General features: G+C 37.9%; 1 protein-coding gene across 1 annotated transcript; it reads left to right on the forward strand.

Moving 5' to 3' along the window:
- The first annotated feature begins 469 nt into the window (after positions 1–469).
- Positions 470–1210, forward strand: LOC127645033 (snaclec stejaggregin-B subunit beta-1-like). Its single transcript, XM_052128537.1, has one exon. It carries the CDS (start codon positions 470–472, stop codon positions 1208–1210), a length of 741 nt encoding a protein of 246 aa, XP_051984497.1.
- The last annotated feature ends 13712 nt before the right edge of the window (positions 1211–14922 follow it).

A 14922-nucleotide genomic window follows, 5' to 3' on the forward strand; every position in this document is an offset into this window, starting at 1 on the left:
AGAAAACTATTTCTAATCATTACATTAGGCAATATGCTCTGTACATTCCTACAATGCCCATATCTTCCAGTGAAGAATGTCTTGTCACAAATGGAGATTATGGTGATTTTATGAGTAAAAAACTATTTTAACACACACAGTGTTTGTCTCCTCAAGGCATTTCCAAGCCATATACTGTACCATTTTTTTAATATTATTATTATTATAATTTTTTTTTAGGAAATGCCTTTCTTTTAGTCACCTGATTTGCCTACAAATAAGCCTGAAGGCCACAGCTATTTTTTTATGTAATGCCTGAGGAGCCTAATTCTCTTAAAGTCACTGTCAATGTCAGAGACTTCCAGGATTTTATTGGTCAGTTTGTGTCAGAAATTTGTGAAAAGGTGTGGTAACAAGTCAGTCCATCTTCAGTTCGGGCATTACTGATGAGCATACAGAAAGGCTGCATTGGGAGATTGCATATCTCAGAATGAAGACTACAGGCACTGTGCTCCTGTTTTTGAGTTTTTTTGGACTGAACTCCAGTGTCTACAGATTTCACTATTTTGTGAATCAGTATGTGAACTGGAACGATGCACAGAAGTACTGCAGAGAGCACTATGATGATCTGTCCACTGTCAACAGTCAAGATCTAGAACCACTTTCTAAAACGTATTATTATATTTGGCTTGGACTTCAGGCAGATGTCAATCTAAAAACTTGGAATTGGTCTGAAGGTGGGAAGGCAACAATTAATGGATGGGCATATGGAGAAACCATCTTTTACTATGAAAAATGTGCTTATCTTTATATGTCTTATTTATATGGTGCTCCTTGCTCTTGGGCAATACCATTTTATTGTATGGAGGTCTATGAGCTGATCCTGGTTCAGCAAGAAAACACATGGGAAGAGGCTCTGGACTACTGCAGACAAAACTACATTGATCTGGCCATTATAACCATTGAGATGATTATGACAGAGGCGAAGAATAAAGTCACAGCAGCCCAGACCGAAGATGTGTGGATCGGCCTACGCTTTTTAGCTGGTCATTGGTTTTGGGTGAATGGAACAGATCTAAACTACTCGGCCTGGTCTGTGGAGGGAGAGCTCCAGTGTCCTGCTATGAACAAGCGCTGCGGAGTTTTGAATAGAGATGAGAAGCTTTGGAAATCCACAGACTGTGATCGGAGACTCAACTTTCTCTGTGTCAAGAAGGCATATGTTAAATGAAATGACTAGTTTAGCAGAAATACTTTGCCTGTTTGCTTATTTATTAACTTCTGAACATGGTGAGGTAATCAGAATTCAACTATTAGTTATAATTATTGGTTTTATCTTTGCTAATTTGTTTCACTCACTTTCTCTGCTCAGCTTGTTGGATAAAAACATTGGCTTTTGGCAGTCTGTGATTAGTTCTCTTACAGTACACTGTGATTGCCACATGAAGGATCTTAGGCTACATTGTCCTATATTTTGTATAATGTTTCACTTTCTATATCACTCAGCTTGCCTTTTTTGCAACGTTGATCCTGCTTTAGCACCTTAAAGGGATAGTTCACCCAAAAATGTAATTCTTTCATAATCTACTTACCGTCAAGCCATTCCAGATGTGTGTGACTATCTTTCCTCTGCAGAACACAAATTAAGATTTTTAGGAGAATATCTCAGTTCTGTAGGTCAATATTATTTTCATTACATAGAAATGCACATTTGACAATAAAGCATTGATTTTTAGTTGGGATGCAAAAAGAAATTTACTGATATTATCAGTAATAGAATATGTAAAAAGAATAACACCTAATTTATATAGGGCTATGTTCAAACATTCTGACTGTAGTGATATTGATCTTTCATCAGGCTCTTTATTATTGAGTTTCCTTTAGTCATTAGAAATTAATGTATTAACAGACAGAGCTGAAAAAGTCATAGATTGTTTCTTAATTCATGGGGCTTCAGACTTTTTAGCTCTTTCGTTAAATTCGCAAGACAGCACTTGATCGTTTCACAGATCGGCCCACAACTCGAACGGCCGGCCTGCTGGGAAAATTCCCTGTGCACCTGATGGACAGTCCATCCCTGGCTGTCATTGCTGTATTTTAGTCTTTTTCAGTTTATCTGCACGTAGTAATTATTCAGAGATCATCTTTTACTCAATAGGCTAATGTTTCTTTTTTGCTGTTGTTGTTAGCATGTTTGTTTTGTTGTACTATATTGTGGTTTGTGTGTTCAATGTTAAGGTCTATCATTTTTGTAATCTCCATCATATGGAGATTACACTGGAATTTATGATTTGGTCTTTTATTATGGACTATCTCGTGGGGCCCTCCCATCACATCAGGGCTCTAGATAATCACTTTGTCTACAGGATGGGCCTGTCCTACTCTTCAAGTTGTTTCTAATAAAAGGGCATCTCTCTTTTAATATTGTAATGCAAATGTACAATATTACAATATATTATAATAAATATTGTATATACAGTATATTGGAAATGACTAATTGCTAAATAAAAACAATTAATTAAATTAGATCACAAAGATTACCATCAGAACATTCTTTCTAATTGTTCTAGGGAATTTACTCTGAACATTTATGCAAAGTTCATTATCTTCTGATTAAGAACTTTGTGACAACTGGTGTTTTGCGGAAAAAGTTTTAGCGCATCAAAATAAAACTGATAAGCACGTTATCGCTAAAATGTCACAAATGTCGACATAAAATTTTTCCGTTTCACTCAAGCGCATAAACTCTATGTCGATACATCAAATGTCACGAAAAAATGGTTTGGAAACACTTTTTGTCGATAAAATTGGCATTAACGTGAAAATGTAGTGTCACATGACAGAGTTTGCCCCAATTGTTAGCCTGAGCCATGATGACAGTATTGAAAGCCAATTTATTGTACGTGATTATGGATTGATCTTTACGGCATATAGAGCCGATCTGCAAGCATGACACTTCCAGGAGTGCCAACACAAATATCTCGTGAATGTTGAACAAATTAATGACCACTGTTTACAATTAATTTAATCGCAGTATCCATCCGTTTATTTATTAAAGTTTCTTTTCCACACCATTCAAAATAATAGATGGCAGTCACTGAATTAGCCCACAGTACAAAAAACACATCATTTCTGTACACAAAGATGTTTTAAATTAAGAATAAATACATAAAACTAGGTGAAAAGCTTCAGCGTGCTTTTTTTGTGTTTTTTTTTTCTGGAACATTTACAGCCCAATTCTATTAAATTATTGTTTAGTCTACTTTTGAAAAAACGCTATTTTAATTTCTTTAATTCCCTTTATTAAATTAAATAAATTACCACATGAAAAAAACATTAAATTAAAAAAAATTAAATACCAAATGAAAAAAGCATTAAATTAAATTAAATTAATTACTAAACGAAAATATATTTTTTTTAGACATATGTGCATTTTCTCAAACTTCAATTAGCCGTACCCTGTTCTGTAGATGAATAAAGTCGGCTGAATGATTTTTTTCAAGACTATAACTATCAGAACTTTTTTCCACACTTTCAGAAAACTAGCTTTTGAACATTTTAAAACATTTAAATATTTTAAATCTAACCCTCTTTACCTCGGATCACATTTACTGTTTCTTCAGAAAATATACATTTGCATTTTGAAGCTAAAATAAATTTAAGATGAAAATCAAGTTCAGTTGGTGGTTAAAAGTTACTGGAGAAATATACAGGACACAGGGCTGAACTGGGAAGAGAAATCTTCCAGACAACAGAAACAGCTGAACATCAAACAACAGAAAAGTTGTTGAGGGAGGGGTGGTGCTTAGCCAAAAGTGCTGTTCGCTGTCCTTTTCTGCATATCGTGACACCGTTTTGTGGTCCATTCTGCATAATGTGACGGCTCATTTTAGCTTATCACAGCCCAGGGGCGATTCTAGGGTCAGAGCTTTAGGGGTGCTGAGCACCCAATGAGCCCCACTGCCACCACCCACCCTCTTTTCACACAAAAACAAAAAAATATGTCTATTGAAAAATAAATTTATCATTTTAACATTGGTTCAACTAACTCCAAAATCCAGATTTTGTTTTCTTTTTTTTTTTTTAGACCTTTTCAGAGCACCAGCTTAATTGTGAGAGTTCACACAGACAGCCCCCTGTAACAAACACAAAACCTTCTTCACTCAGCTGCTTTTCCTGACCGTTAACTCCAGTGTCCTTATCCCCTAAGTCTGAACAGCTCTCTTCTGTCTCTGCTTTGGCTTGGTGGTCTCTATGTTGCACTCCCTCTGTCTCTTCATTTCTTTCACTAGTCAATTCCCTCTCATCCCTTATGGACTCTCCCTGTTGTTTTCCTCCTCCTTTATTATGAACAAATGTGGTGTAAAATAATGTTACAAAAAGTAAATGTAATATAGGCTACTTAATGCCAATAAGTTAGTATAGGAGTATGAGTAGTTACTGTTTTGCTTGCCACTATTCACTATATGTCAATTTATAGTTGTTGTTTCCTCACCTGGTTCTTCCTGCATGCTCTCCCTTTCCCTTTCTCCTTCTCCATCTCCCTCTCTTTCCCTTTCTCCTTCTCCATCTACCTTTCTCCTTCTCCATCTCCATCTCCCTTTCTTTCCCTTGGCACTGACAATCATACACAAATACAATGTAGGCAGGAGAGTTGAGGTCAGTTTGTCATGTCACAAAAATCTTATGGAGACCATTTACAGATTCTAATGATATGATCAAAAGGCACACAGAGGCGTGCCATTTTAAATGTCTTTATTATTATTATTATTATTGGGCTTAGAAACTTTTTTCAATCACAGATTCCTTTCACAAGAGAAGCTGTATTCTCCATTGTGGGTTTGAAATAAATAAAAGCAGGGGACCATTGCCTAGATAAGTAATTTGATACAACAACAGATAGCTGGTTTGCATTATCTGTTACTTTAGCTTAACACTTTTCAGAAGAACAAAAAAAACAAGACAGAGGTCATTATGGACTAGTCTCTCACCTGAATCTGTCTTTTTTCTTTTAAAGAACTGTCGTCTGTCCATTGCTCACTGGCAGGCCACACACACACACACACAGAGAGAGAGAGAGAGAGAGAGAGAGAGAGAGAGAGAGAAATGTTAGGAGTTCAGGAGTTAAGCCTGGTTCAGGTGAAATCCTCTGTGTGTGAGGACTGAATAAATACAGCAAAAGAAAAACATTAAACTTTCTTTTATTGTCTAGTTTGATAGTCAGCCACAACTGAAAAATAACAGATTTAAATCTAGGAATGAATAACAATTCATTTAAAAAGCCACAGTGAGTGTTTTCACACATACTGGTGGTATTCAGTGATATGTTTGTTTTACTCTGGTCCAAACGGCAGGGCTTCATGTTTCCATGACGACTGACCAGAAAAGACGCACGTCATGTTTACATGACTCCCGATTGTTAAAATGAGTATCAAATTAACTATAATCTTTAACAACAGAGACACATGTACGCAGTTTATTTGACGCGCTGCTGTTTTTGTTTCACGCTCTAGCAGTTAATAAACAGAACTACTGTTGCACTTGTGTACATGGTAGTGTGACAATAAAGTGATTTGATTTGATTTGATTTGATTTGAAATACTCGTCCCCTTGGTGCCCCTAGCATGGAGTTTAGAGGCGTGGCTTTCACTGCCCAACCCGTCACGCTGGCTGCACCGGACCATTCGACTCGGTTACGCAATTCAGTTTGCCAGGCCTCCGCCCCACTTCGCGGCGTCCATTTTTCCGCAGTATACGGTGAACATGCCAAGTCCCTGTGCAAGGAAATCGCCTCTCTTTTACTAAAAAAGCAAAGACTCGATAGAGCCTTTCCCTCCAACCGAAACGAAGAAGGGTTTCTACAGCCCTTACTTTGTTGTACCCAAGAAAGGCGGCGGCTTACGACCGATCTTGGACCTGCGAGTTTTCAACCAGGCTCTGTCCAAACTCCCGTTCAAAATGCTCACCCAGAAACAAATTCTGTATGGCGTCCGGCATCTAGATTGGTTCGCAGCGGTAGACCTGAAGGACGCGTACTTTCACGTCTCAATCCTGCCATGACACCGACCCTTTCTACGGTTCGCGTTCGACGGTCAGGCGTATCAGTACAAAGTCCTCCCCTTCGGCCTGTCTCTGTCCCCTCGCGTCTTCACGAAAGAGGCAGCCCTTGCCCCGCTCCGAGAAGCCAGCATACGCATACTCAATTACCTCGACGATTGGCTCATCCTGGCCCCCTCGCAAGAGTTACTACGCGCGCACAGAGACCAGGTGCTCAGGCACCTCAGCTGTTTGGGGCTTCAGGTCAACTGGGAAAAGAGCAAGCTCGCCCCAGTTCAGAGCATCTCTTTTCTCAGCATGGAGTTAGACTCAGTCTCAATGTCAGCACGTCTCTCCAATGAGCATGCACAGTCGGTGCTGAAATGCCTCGCTTCCTTCAAGCCAGGCACCGTGGTCCCTTTAACGTTTCCAGAGGCTCCTGGGGCATATGGCATCCTCCGCTGGGGTTGATGCATATGAGACCACCTCAGCACTGGCCTCAGACACGAGTCCCGAGACGAGCATGGCGCCGCGGCACACACCGTGTGAGAATCACCACCGCCTGCTGCCAAACCTTCAAACCCTGGACAGACCTCTGCTTTCTACGGGCAGGAGTACCCTTGCAGCAGGTGTCCCGACGCATCCTGGTCACGACCGACGACTCCAAATCGGGTTGGGGTGCCGTGTGCAACGGGCACGCAGCCGCGGGCTGTTGGAACAGGGCCCCGCTGCGCTGGCACATCAACTGCCTAGAGTTGTTGACTGTGTTCTTTGCCCTGAGGAAGTTTCTCCCGTTAATTCGAGACAAACATGCCCTAGTCAGGTCAGACAGCACCTCACATAATCGCCAAGGTGGAGTATGCCCCCACCACATGTCACAACTCACATGTCACAACTCGCCCGTCGTCTCCTCCAGGTCTCCAAGTCGCTGCGTGCCACTCACATCCCCGGAAATCTCAATGTGATAGTGGATGCGCTGTCACGACAACGCTTGCCAAGTGGTGAGTGGAGGCTCCACCCCCAGTCGGTCCAGCTGATCTGGGAATGGTTCTGCCAGGCCCAGGTAGACCTGTTTGCCTCCCAAGAAACCTCCCACTGCCCGCTCTGGTATGCCGGAAAAGAGGCTCCCCTCAGGGCAGACGCATTGGCACACAGCTGGCCCATGGGGCTGCACAAATATGCATTTCCCCCAGTGAGCGTTCTTGCACAGGTGCTGTGCAAGGTCAGGGAGGACGAGGAGCAAGTCACCTTGGTGGCCCCCTATGGCCCACTCGGACTTGGTTCTCGGATCTCGGACCTTCTTTCTCAGGGACGGGGCACGCTCTGGCATAAAAGTCACCAAATGCAAACTTGTTTGAAACACAGCACAAGAAGAAAAAAAAAGTATTGCATTTGTAAACAAATTACACCCTTCTGTACATTTTTGCATAAAGTAAAAGATGCAAAAAAAAAAAAAAAAAGCCCAGGCATTGTGTATCTTGGGTCTAAAGTCTTCAAAAGTTGTTTAAAACTCATCTCTCTCAACCGCTTGAATTGGAACCATGTCTTTTGCGTTGTAATTGGTGACAGCGTTTGTTATATCTTTTTGTTTTTGTTAAACGATTTGGCAAAATTATTTTTTTTTTTTGCTTTTACCCTGTCAGCTGCAGGCGTGTTGTGTTCAGTTGACTCTCAAAGCTTTTCATATTCCTCATATTCAATGTGGTGGGTACTTCAAAGATGATGAAACAGGTTGGTCGTCGAGCTGCTTTCGACTGTAACCGATTTTTTGGCACAGTTTGCAAATTGGCCTCTTTTGACTAGCATCTAACCTTTCAACACCAAACCACCTCCATGCTATTGATGACGAACAACGTCTAGCAATTTAATCTAGTGTGGGTTGTGAGGTTGTTGGTGTTTGATGATCTTCTCTCGCTTTTCTTCACTAATTTTTAACTTCTGTCGTACACACCTTAATCTAATGTGCAACATCACAATCTGAATGTGCATGTGCTGTAGTATTTACTACTTTGCTACAGCACGCAGGGAATTCGTGGACACTTAATAAGGCTTTTTGATTGTTTTTTGAAAATGAGTGATATACTCGATAATGTGATTTCGCATATATCGTTAAAACAACAATTGCGATATTATCATAGACACACCCCTAGCCTTGAGATTAAGTACTTCTAAATGCTACTAACGTCCTACTTAGTGCTTCGGGAAACCCAGCAAAGGTTAATAATAATAACCATTTTGTTATTTTTCCTGGGAAACTCCCATAATTTGTATGGCCCAAACCTCATTATATGAATAATCACATTAATATACAGTATTATTCCAAGGATGTCCAGTTGCCAGATCTTGTATGAAACGCATCTTACTCACACATTCGACACATCATACAATTTTCAACCCATTTGTGACCTCAACCTGGCAACCTACAACCAAGTTGTGCTGATTTACATGTAAAACAAATATACATGTAAATATAACAACAGCTGGACGGAAGAATTTAATTTCATATCTCTCGAACATATATCGACAATGGCCACGCATTTTGCAAAGTGTGTCGCACTGATTTTCTCCCAGAAAGAGGTCTCCCGGATTTTGTTATCCAAATGTTCACAGGTATGCTGTGTTTCATTTCGACCAACCGAGCAATTTCTGAAAACGAAACATTACAAATGCACACCTGATGAACGAAGGATCAATGCTGTAAAAAAACTATTGCAAAACAAAATGTAATGATGTAGTTAATTAGTATGAATATATCTTTAAACATTTCCAGGGAGGTAAATTACAAATGTTTATAAAGTTATGCACAAATATAATGATATTACTATGATGACCAGCACTGTTCCACCCAATCAAATCTGCCAGAATATACTAATAGTTTGCAAATAAAAATAAACTACATTTTGTCGCATGCAAAAAAAGCTCCCATGATAATCATCATATTCCTGTTACAAAATGTTCTTATAAATGTTCTTATTTGAAATAAAAACAATTGTCTATGGTTTTGGTGAATAGAAATGGGTTGTTCTGCACAGCAGATCATTTATCACGTCTTGTTTTTTATCAAAGTAGGCTACTTAACATCCAACACACAAACAACAGCTACATATGAGCAGTAATGGGCTGACCGCATCCTCTTTTACTTGAGTCTGTCTTTTTTCGTATTTCTGTTGATTATCTGGCAAAATCTCAAAGAGATATTATTTGAAAGCCAAGGCTTGGAGCATATAAGTGCACAAGTAGATTTGCCAAGTTAATATAAACTGCAAATTGAAACCTAATTTTTAAATGAACTGATTTCAATGGGTGACTAGCCGTCATTGCTAATCATAAACCATACCCAAAAGTATTTCACTTAATTCTAATGAAATTATAAACCACAATTAAATATAAATGCTGCGATAAATTTGCATCAGGTTTTCTCGTAGGCAAATCAAAGACAGACAAATCAACAATAAACACAAGTGCTGTTTTTCATGTCATCATCTCATATAACAACTGATTATGATTCAACTGAATTCTATTATTGAACTGACTATCTGCTGATTTGATTTAACTACTATATGAAGTGCAACCATTAAAGAAACAAAGTGAGCCCAGTTTAAAAACTGTGGTCAACTGCATCTTAAGTAGTGTTGACAGGGCGTTTCTTCTTGAGGGAAGGTCAAACAGATCCAAAATGACTTTGGATAATGAAAGTTGTTTACTTGCGTTAATGTAGTAAATACAAATATGTGTGTGTATGTGACTTGGCGCAATGGAGTTTTTTGTTCATTGTAAATATGGCAATGGCCGCCCCTGAAACCACGATGCGAGCACTGACTACTCTGCACAAAATGCATGTGTAATGAGGGAGCGAGAGCTTTATATGTCTTGACATTTCTCTTAATTTATGTATGTTGTTTTGCACTATTTTCTTTGCATACCATTTCTTTCTAAGCTGCCATTGCTTCTAAGCACTTAAAACTGAAAAGTGCATTGATCATGAGAAAAAAGGGCTGGGTGTTTTCTGATAAATATGGGTCTTTAGAGCGTTCTTTATGAAGTTGCATACGTTCTTTCCTTTTTCACGTGTGTTTCCCAAACCTGCATTTAACACAAACATGACACTTTTAAGTGCTTCTTTTCTTTCCATTGTGAAGTGCTGAAATCTGAACATGTAGTGTCGCTCATTCATAGATTTGTGCAAAACTTTACTAATACTTGTAATTTAGCTGTTCAAATATATTTTCTTAAATAATTAAACTAATAAACTACATAAATAAATGCACAGTTTTTACATTATTGTGTGCTGGAGGCTACGATCGACTGTTTTTACACAATCACTGCTTTGTTTTGATTTATCATCTGTGGGTCTACCATTGGGGTACAAGCTTCTTGGGTCTGTGAAGATAACAAAAGTATAAAGAGGTTAACGTGTTGGCTGGCCTATTTCATGTGCATAATAAGGCTGTGGAGGCACTAACATAGGGTAAATGTACAAACATTAACTGATTAAGCAGAGATCTGCACTTTGCGCCCAAACTGATCATCAATGCATAACAATGTGCACATAACAGTGCCCTTCGGTGTCAGAGAGGAAGACGAGAGTTTGTGAAAAAAAAGGAATGTGGGATGATGCTCCAAGATATACAATTTCCCCGTAGATACAGTATAACATTGATATCATTCCTTCTGCATTTAATACTATATAATGCTGCCATTTATACCAACTCGTGCACAAAGGTAGGCCTATTGTTTATTGATTTAGGCCTAATTACTTTTTCATTCATTTATTATTTTTATTGTAATATATTCTTTTATTTAATTTTCTTGTTTCTGCACATTTCTTTTCAAATTGAAAAACAAACTATCTAAACATACGCTGCTGTTCTCTACCTGACCAGCAGTCAACACCCAATCACATTGCACCACCTATTGGTGAGAACGAACAGCTCCAGGTTGAGATGTGCATCGGTATTCTGCTGCTTTTGCTGCAGTTCCCAGATGTCGAAGGTTTAATTTCCATCTGAATTTGAACCACTGAATTTGAGGAAGAGGATTTTGTTAAGCAAAATAGAGCGGGCTGAATTTTACCTGTCGAAAAATCTAGATGGTATTTTCAAATGAACTGAATATTTGGGAAATTAACTTTGGAAGGTGAATATTTATTTTTTATTTTTAATAATTAAATTAGTTGTGAAATGTTTCCAAATGAAATATTCAATCCTTAAAAATACAACCATGTTAAATTTCAGCCTCCCAAAATGCAAGCACTGTAAATGCAACACATACATTTTTCAATATTTATTTTGATTAGAGCAATTTACCATGGTTTTATGCATGCTTCAAAGAATTTAGTCATGAATTTAGCTCCATACTGCGCCCCTAACTTTTCAGACATTTCTTCCCCAATAACGGCCCAATAGCTGTTGAGTCTATTATGCCTTTATTTACTAAAAATAAGCTGTAATAATTATAGTAATATATATATATATATATATATATATATATATATATATATATATATACATTGTATTCTGCATATACGAGTACATTCGTATATAACTTCCATTGTTTACAACCACTTACAGATATCTTATGGATGTTTATAAGAAGACACTGCTTTTGTCACTTTACTTAAAGCATAACTAATACATATCATACAAATGCATGTAATACATTATAACTTTTGCAAATATAATTTGATGTTAAGTAATTTGATGTTAAGTTGATGGTCATGTTATTGCATTATAGTCTAAGATATAACTATGAATAGGTAAAAATGATCATGTATTGGTTACAATTATTTATGACAGGTTGTGAAACATTATAAGGCATTATTATGCATTTATTTTGCCTTAACATTGCTTCATAGAAAGCGAATTTGCAGCATCATTTCACTGTAAATATGATGTTTACTATTTTTACAAACTGAATAGATTGTCAAAGATTAGTCAGTTCATATTTCTTCTGGAGAGTGTTTTCTAGTTTTCTTTATATGATGGACCTCATTTAGCACTTTGCCAATGTTATGAATACATTAATAGAGATATTAACAAGAGATTTACACAACTGAAAGAATAAGAGATCCTTTAAGCAGACCTAATTTTATGCATTTGGAGGAATTTGTATCTGAATTTGTTTTGTCCCTGGCTGACACAGTTTATTTGCATGTCTGATTTGCCTTTTAAATTGTATTCATACTTTTTTATTTTTCTTTCATTTAGAAAGTATGGATAAATTGAAGAGGGTTTGTAACAAATGTAAATGACAGAATGTTTTATGGGCGAACTGTCCCTTTAAGGCCTCAGTCATCACAACTCACACACATGCCAGATTAAAAAAGATTTGTGTGTGTATAAGAAAGACTAGATATACAGTTGCTCACAATATTTTAATAAACATAGTTTAATGATTATCACAAATAGCCTAATCACACATGTCTTTTTACATGAAGACTATACAGGTGGAGTTACATTCAGTCAGGCAGATATTCTACACATGAATACAAGTTTTAAATGTTTATGATGCATTTGTAATTCAATGTTTATTTTTTTTGGTCATTCTATTCAATAAAGAAATTAAATTGAAGTATGTAGTTAGTAGAAAGTGTATTTTTTTCATTATTGTTTTACACACACTGATCGCTGAATATGTTTACAACACTTATTAATACAAATAGCATGTAGGCTACATTGGTCTCGTTCAGCTCGATTTGTACACTGCTCCTGAACTAATTAAAAACAATTTTATCTGTACACATAACCCTGGCTTCACATCCTTTTTACTGTAATCGGTTTAAACTTCAGGCCACTTTTAAATCTGGGTTAAAGGAATAGTTCACACAAACTTACATTTTCATCATTCACCCACCCTCATGCCATCCCATTGGTGTATGACTTTATTTTGCGGAACACAAACAAAGATTTTTAGAAATCTTTTTGAACTAGTAATGCAAAGCAGACTATAAAGTGATATTTTAAACAATAAAAGCAAGTGATCCGTCCTTGACCATCAGGAAAAGACAATTATTGAAAGCAATATTTATTCTGCAATTAACATTGCCTCTTCCACCATGATTTTTCCTCCAGCATGAAACTCCAGTCTGCTGTGATTGGTCGTGAGGATCTCCAGCAGGGACTGTTGGGTAGTAGTCCACTGTGGAGCTCGCACTCATGTGGGCTCAGCCGAAGGCCGTATTGAGGTCGAAAAACTGGGTGCCCGTGAGCATACCTCTTAGCACTAAAATGTAAAATGGGACACCCTACAGTCTCATGGACTTAAGGCGACGAGACCTCAAGTCCACACAGTAGCGGTTTTAGGCACGGGCAAACCGGGCATTCGCCCGGGGCGGCATTTTTTCATGTCACATGGGGGGCGGCACGAGCAGTTATAATAATAATTAAAAAAATAAATAAATAAATAAATAAAATAAAAAAACTCTGCGTCGCGAAGCGGTTTTCTACATAGAGGTTTTCTATTATCTATCATAATTCACTGTGTGGGGAATTGGCAAATTGGCGCCCCTGCGTGCTGAGAAGGTGCCGTGTGTGAGAAGAGGAAAGGGGAGGGGGGCACAGCAGGCAGGGGATAGTTCACCTCTGGGTGACTGACTGGGGGGGTCCACTGTATAACAGAGCAATACTCTAATGAAATTAGTCTAAGTCAGTCACACTCGACTTTCTTCCAAATAACGCACATTTTATTCATAATATTATAAATACAGGCCAATAGTTCCTGCACATTTTTGTTTTTCTGTGTGAAATGGCTAATAAAAATAAGTAATACAAAACGATTATGTGGTCACCTCACCAAGGTGAATTGGTTTAGTCTTGACTTCTGGCCGTGACTCGTAACGTGGTGAGTGAGTGACAGTGTTGGGGGGCGGGGGATGGGAAATCTGTTGATTGTCGAGTGCCAAATAAACAGGGATGGATAGGAAAAGGTCAAAGCCATCAGGTGCACAATTTAGAAAAAAAGAAAAGAAGAAGAGGAGAAACGAGCAAAAGATAAAGGTATGCAACTATGTTCTCTCTGTGATATGATATCCATGATGATGAATGAAGGGCTAATGTTAATTGTTGGTAACCCTTACGTTTGTTAGCCTATTTGCTATGATGCTTGCTATGCTTATACAACAATAATTCGGTTTTAAGGCAACAAACACGAGATCTAATTTCACCATAATATTGTGCTTTGCAACCAAACTGTTACAAGTTCAGTTATTATTTATTTCCATCAGTTGGGTTACGTTAGGCCCTGTAATTAGCCAACGGATTTTTTTTTTAAATCTGTAGGTAGTTTCAAAGAGACGACATTTGCTATTTATTTACTACTTATTTGCTACATGACACATGCCATGTATATGAAGGAGGTTTTTATGCATGTTTATGACAACTGTCATTAAGTGTCACTTGCTCAATTATGACATTTTTAATGCAAATATGACATTATTTGTTTGAGATGCCTTTGTTGACAACTTGACATAACCTAGACATCATAACCTGTCATAAATATGTCATAAAAAACATGACATAGCAGATTAATTATTAAACTTAAGAAACTACTTAGCTTTATGAGTTAACATTACATTAAACTGCCATGTTGGTTTTGACATTGGCTGTCATGAAGCCATTATAACTGTGTCATGAATATCTTTCTGACCACTTTTTTTCCCAGTAGTACAAATTGAATGTCAGTAAAATGTCATTAAGTGTTAATACTCTGTCAAGTTGTTTTATAACAGTGTCATGTATACCTTTCTTGACCTCAAGTGGTACAATGACATTTTAATGACAAATTCTATGTGTACCACTGTAGTTGAGGTCAAGAAAAATATTCATGACACAGTTATAATGGCCTCATGACAGCCAATGGTGGTCTCGCCCAGGGTGCAATTCAATGTAGAACCGCCACTGAGTCCACATC

The sequence above is a fragment of the Xyrauchen texanus genome, chromosome 1, assembly GCF_025860055.1.
Source record: "Xyrauchen texanus isolate HMW12.3.18 chromosome 1, RBS_HiC_50CHRs, whole genome shotgun sequence".
Classification (NCBI taxonomy): Eukaryota; Metazoa; Chordata; class Actinopteri; order Cypriniformes; family Catostomidae; genus Xyrauchen; species Xyrauchen texanus.

Coding starts and splice junctions, on each gene's coding strand:
- LOC127645033 (XM_052128537.1), top strand. CDS start 470: ATGAAGACTACAGGCACTGTGCTCCTGTTTTTGAGTTTTTTTGGACTG.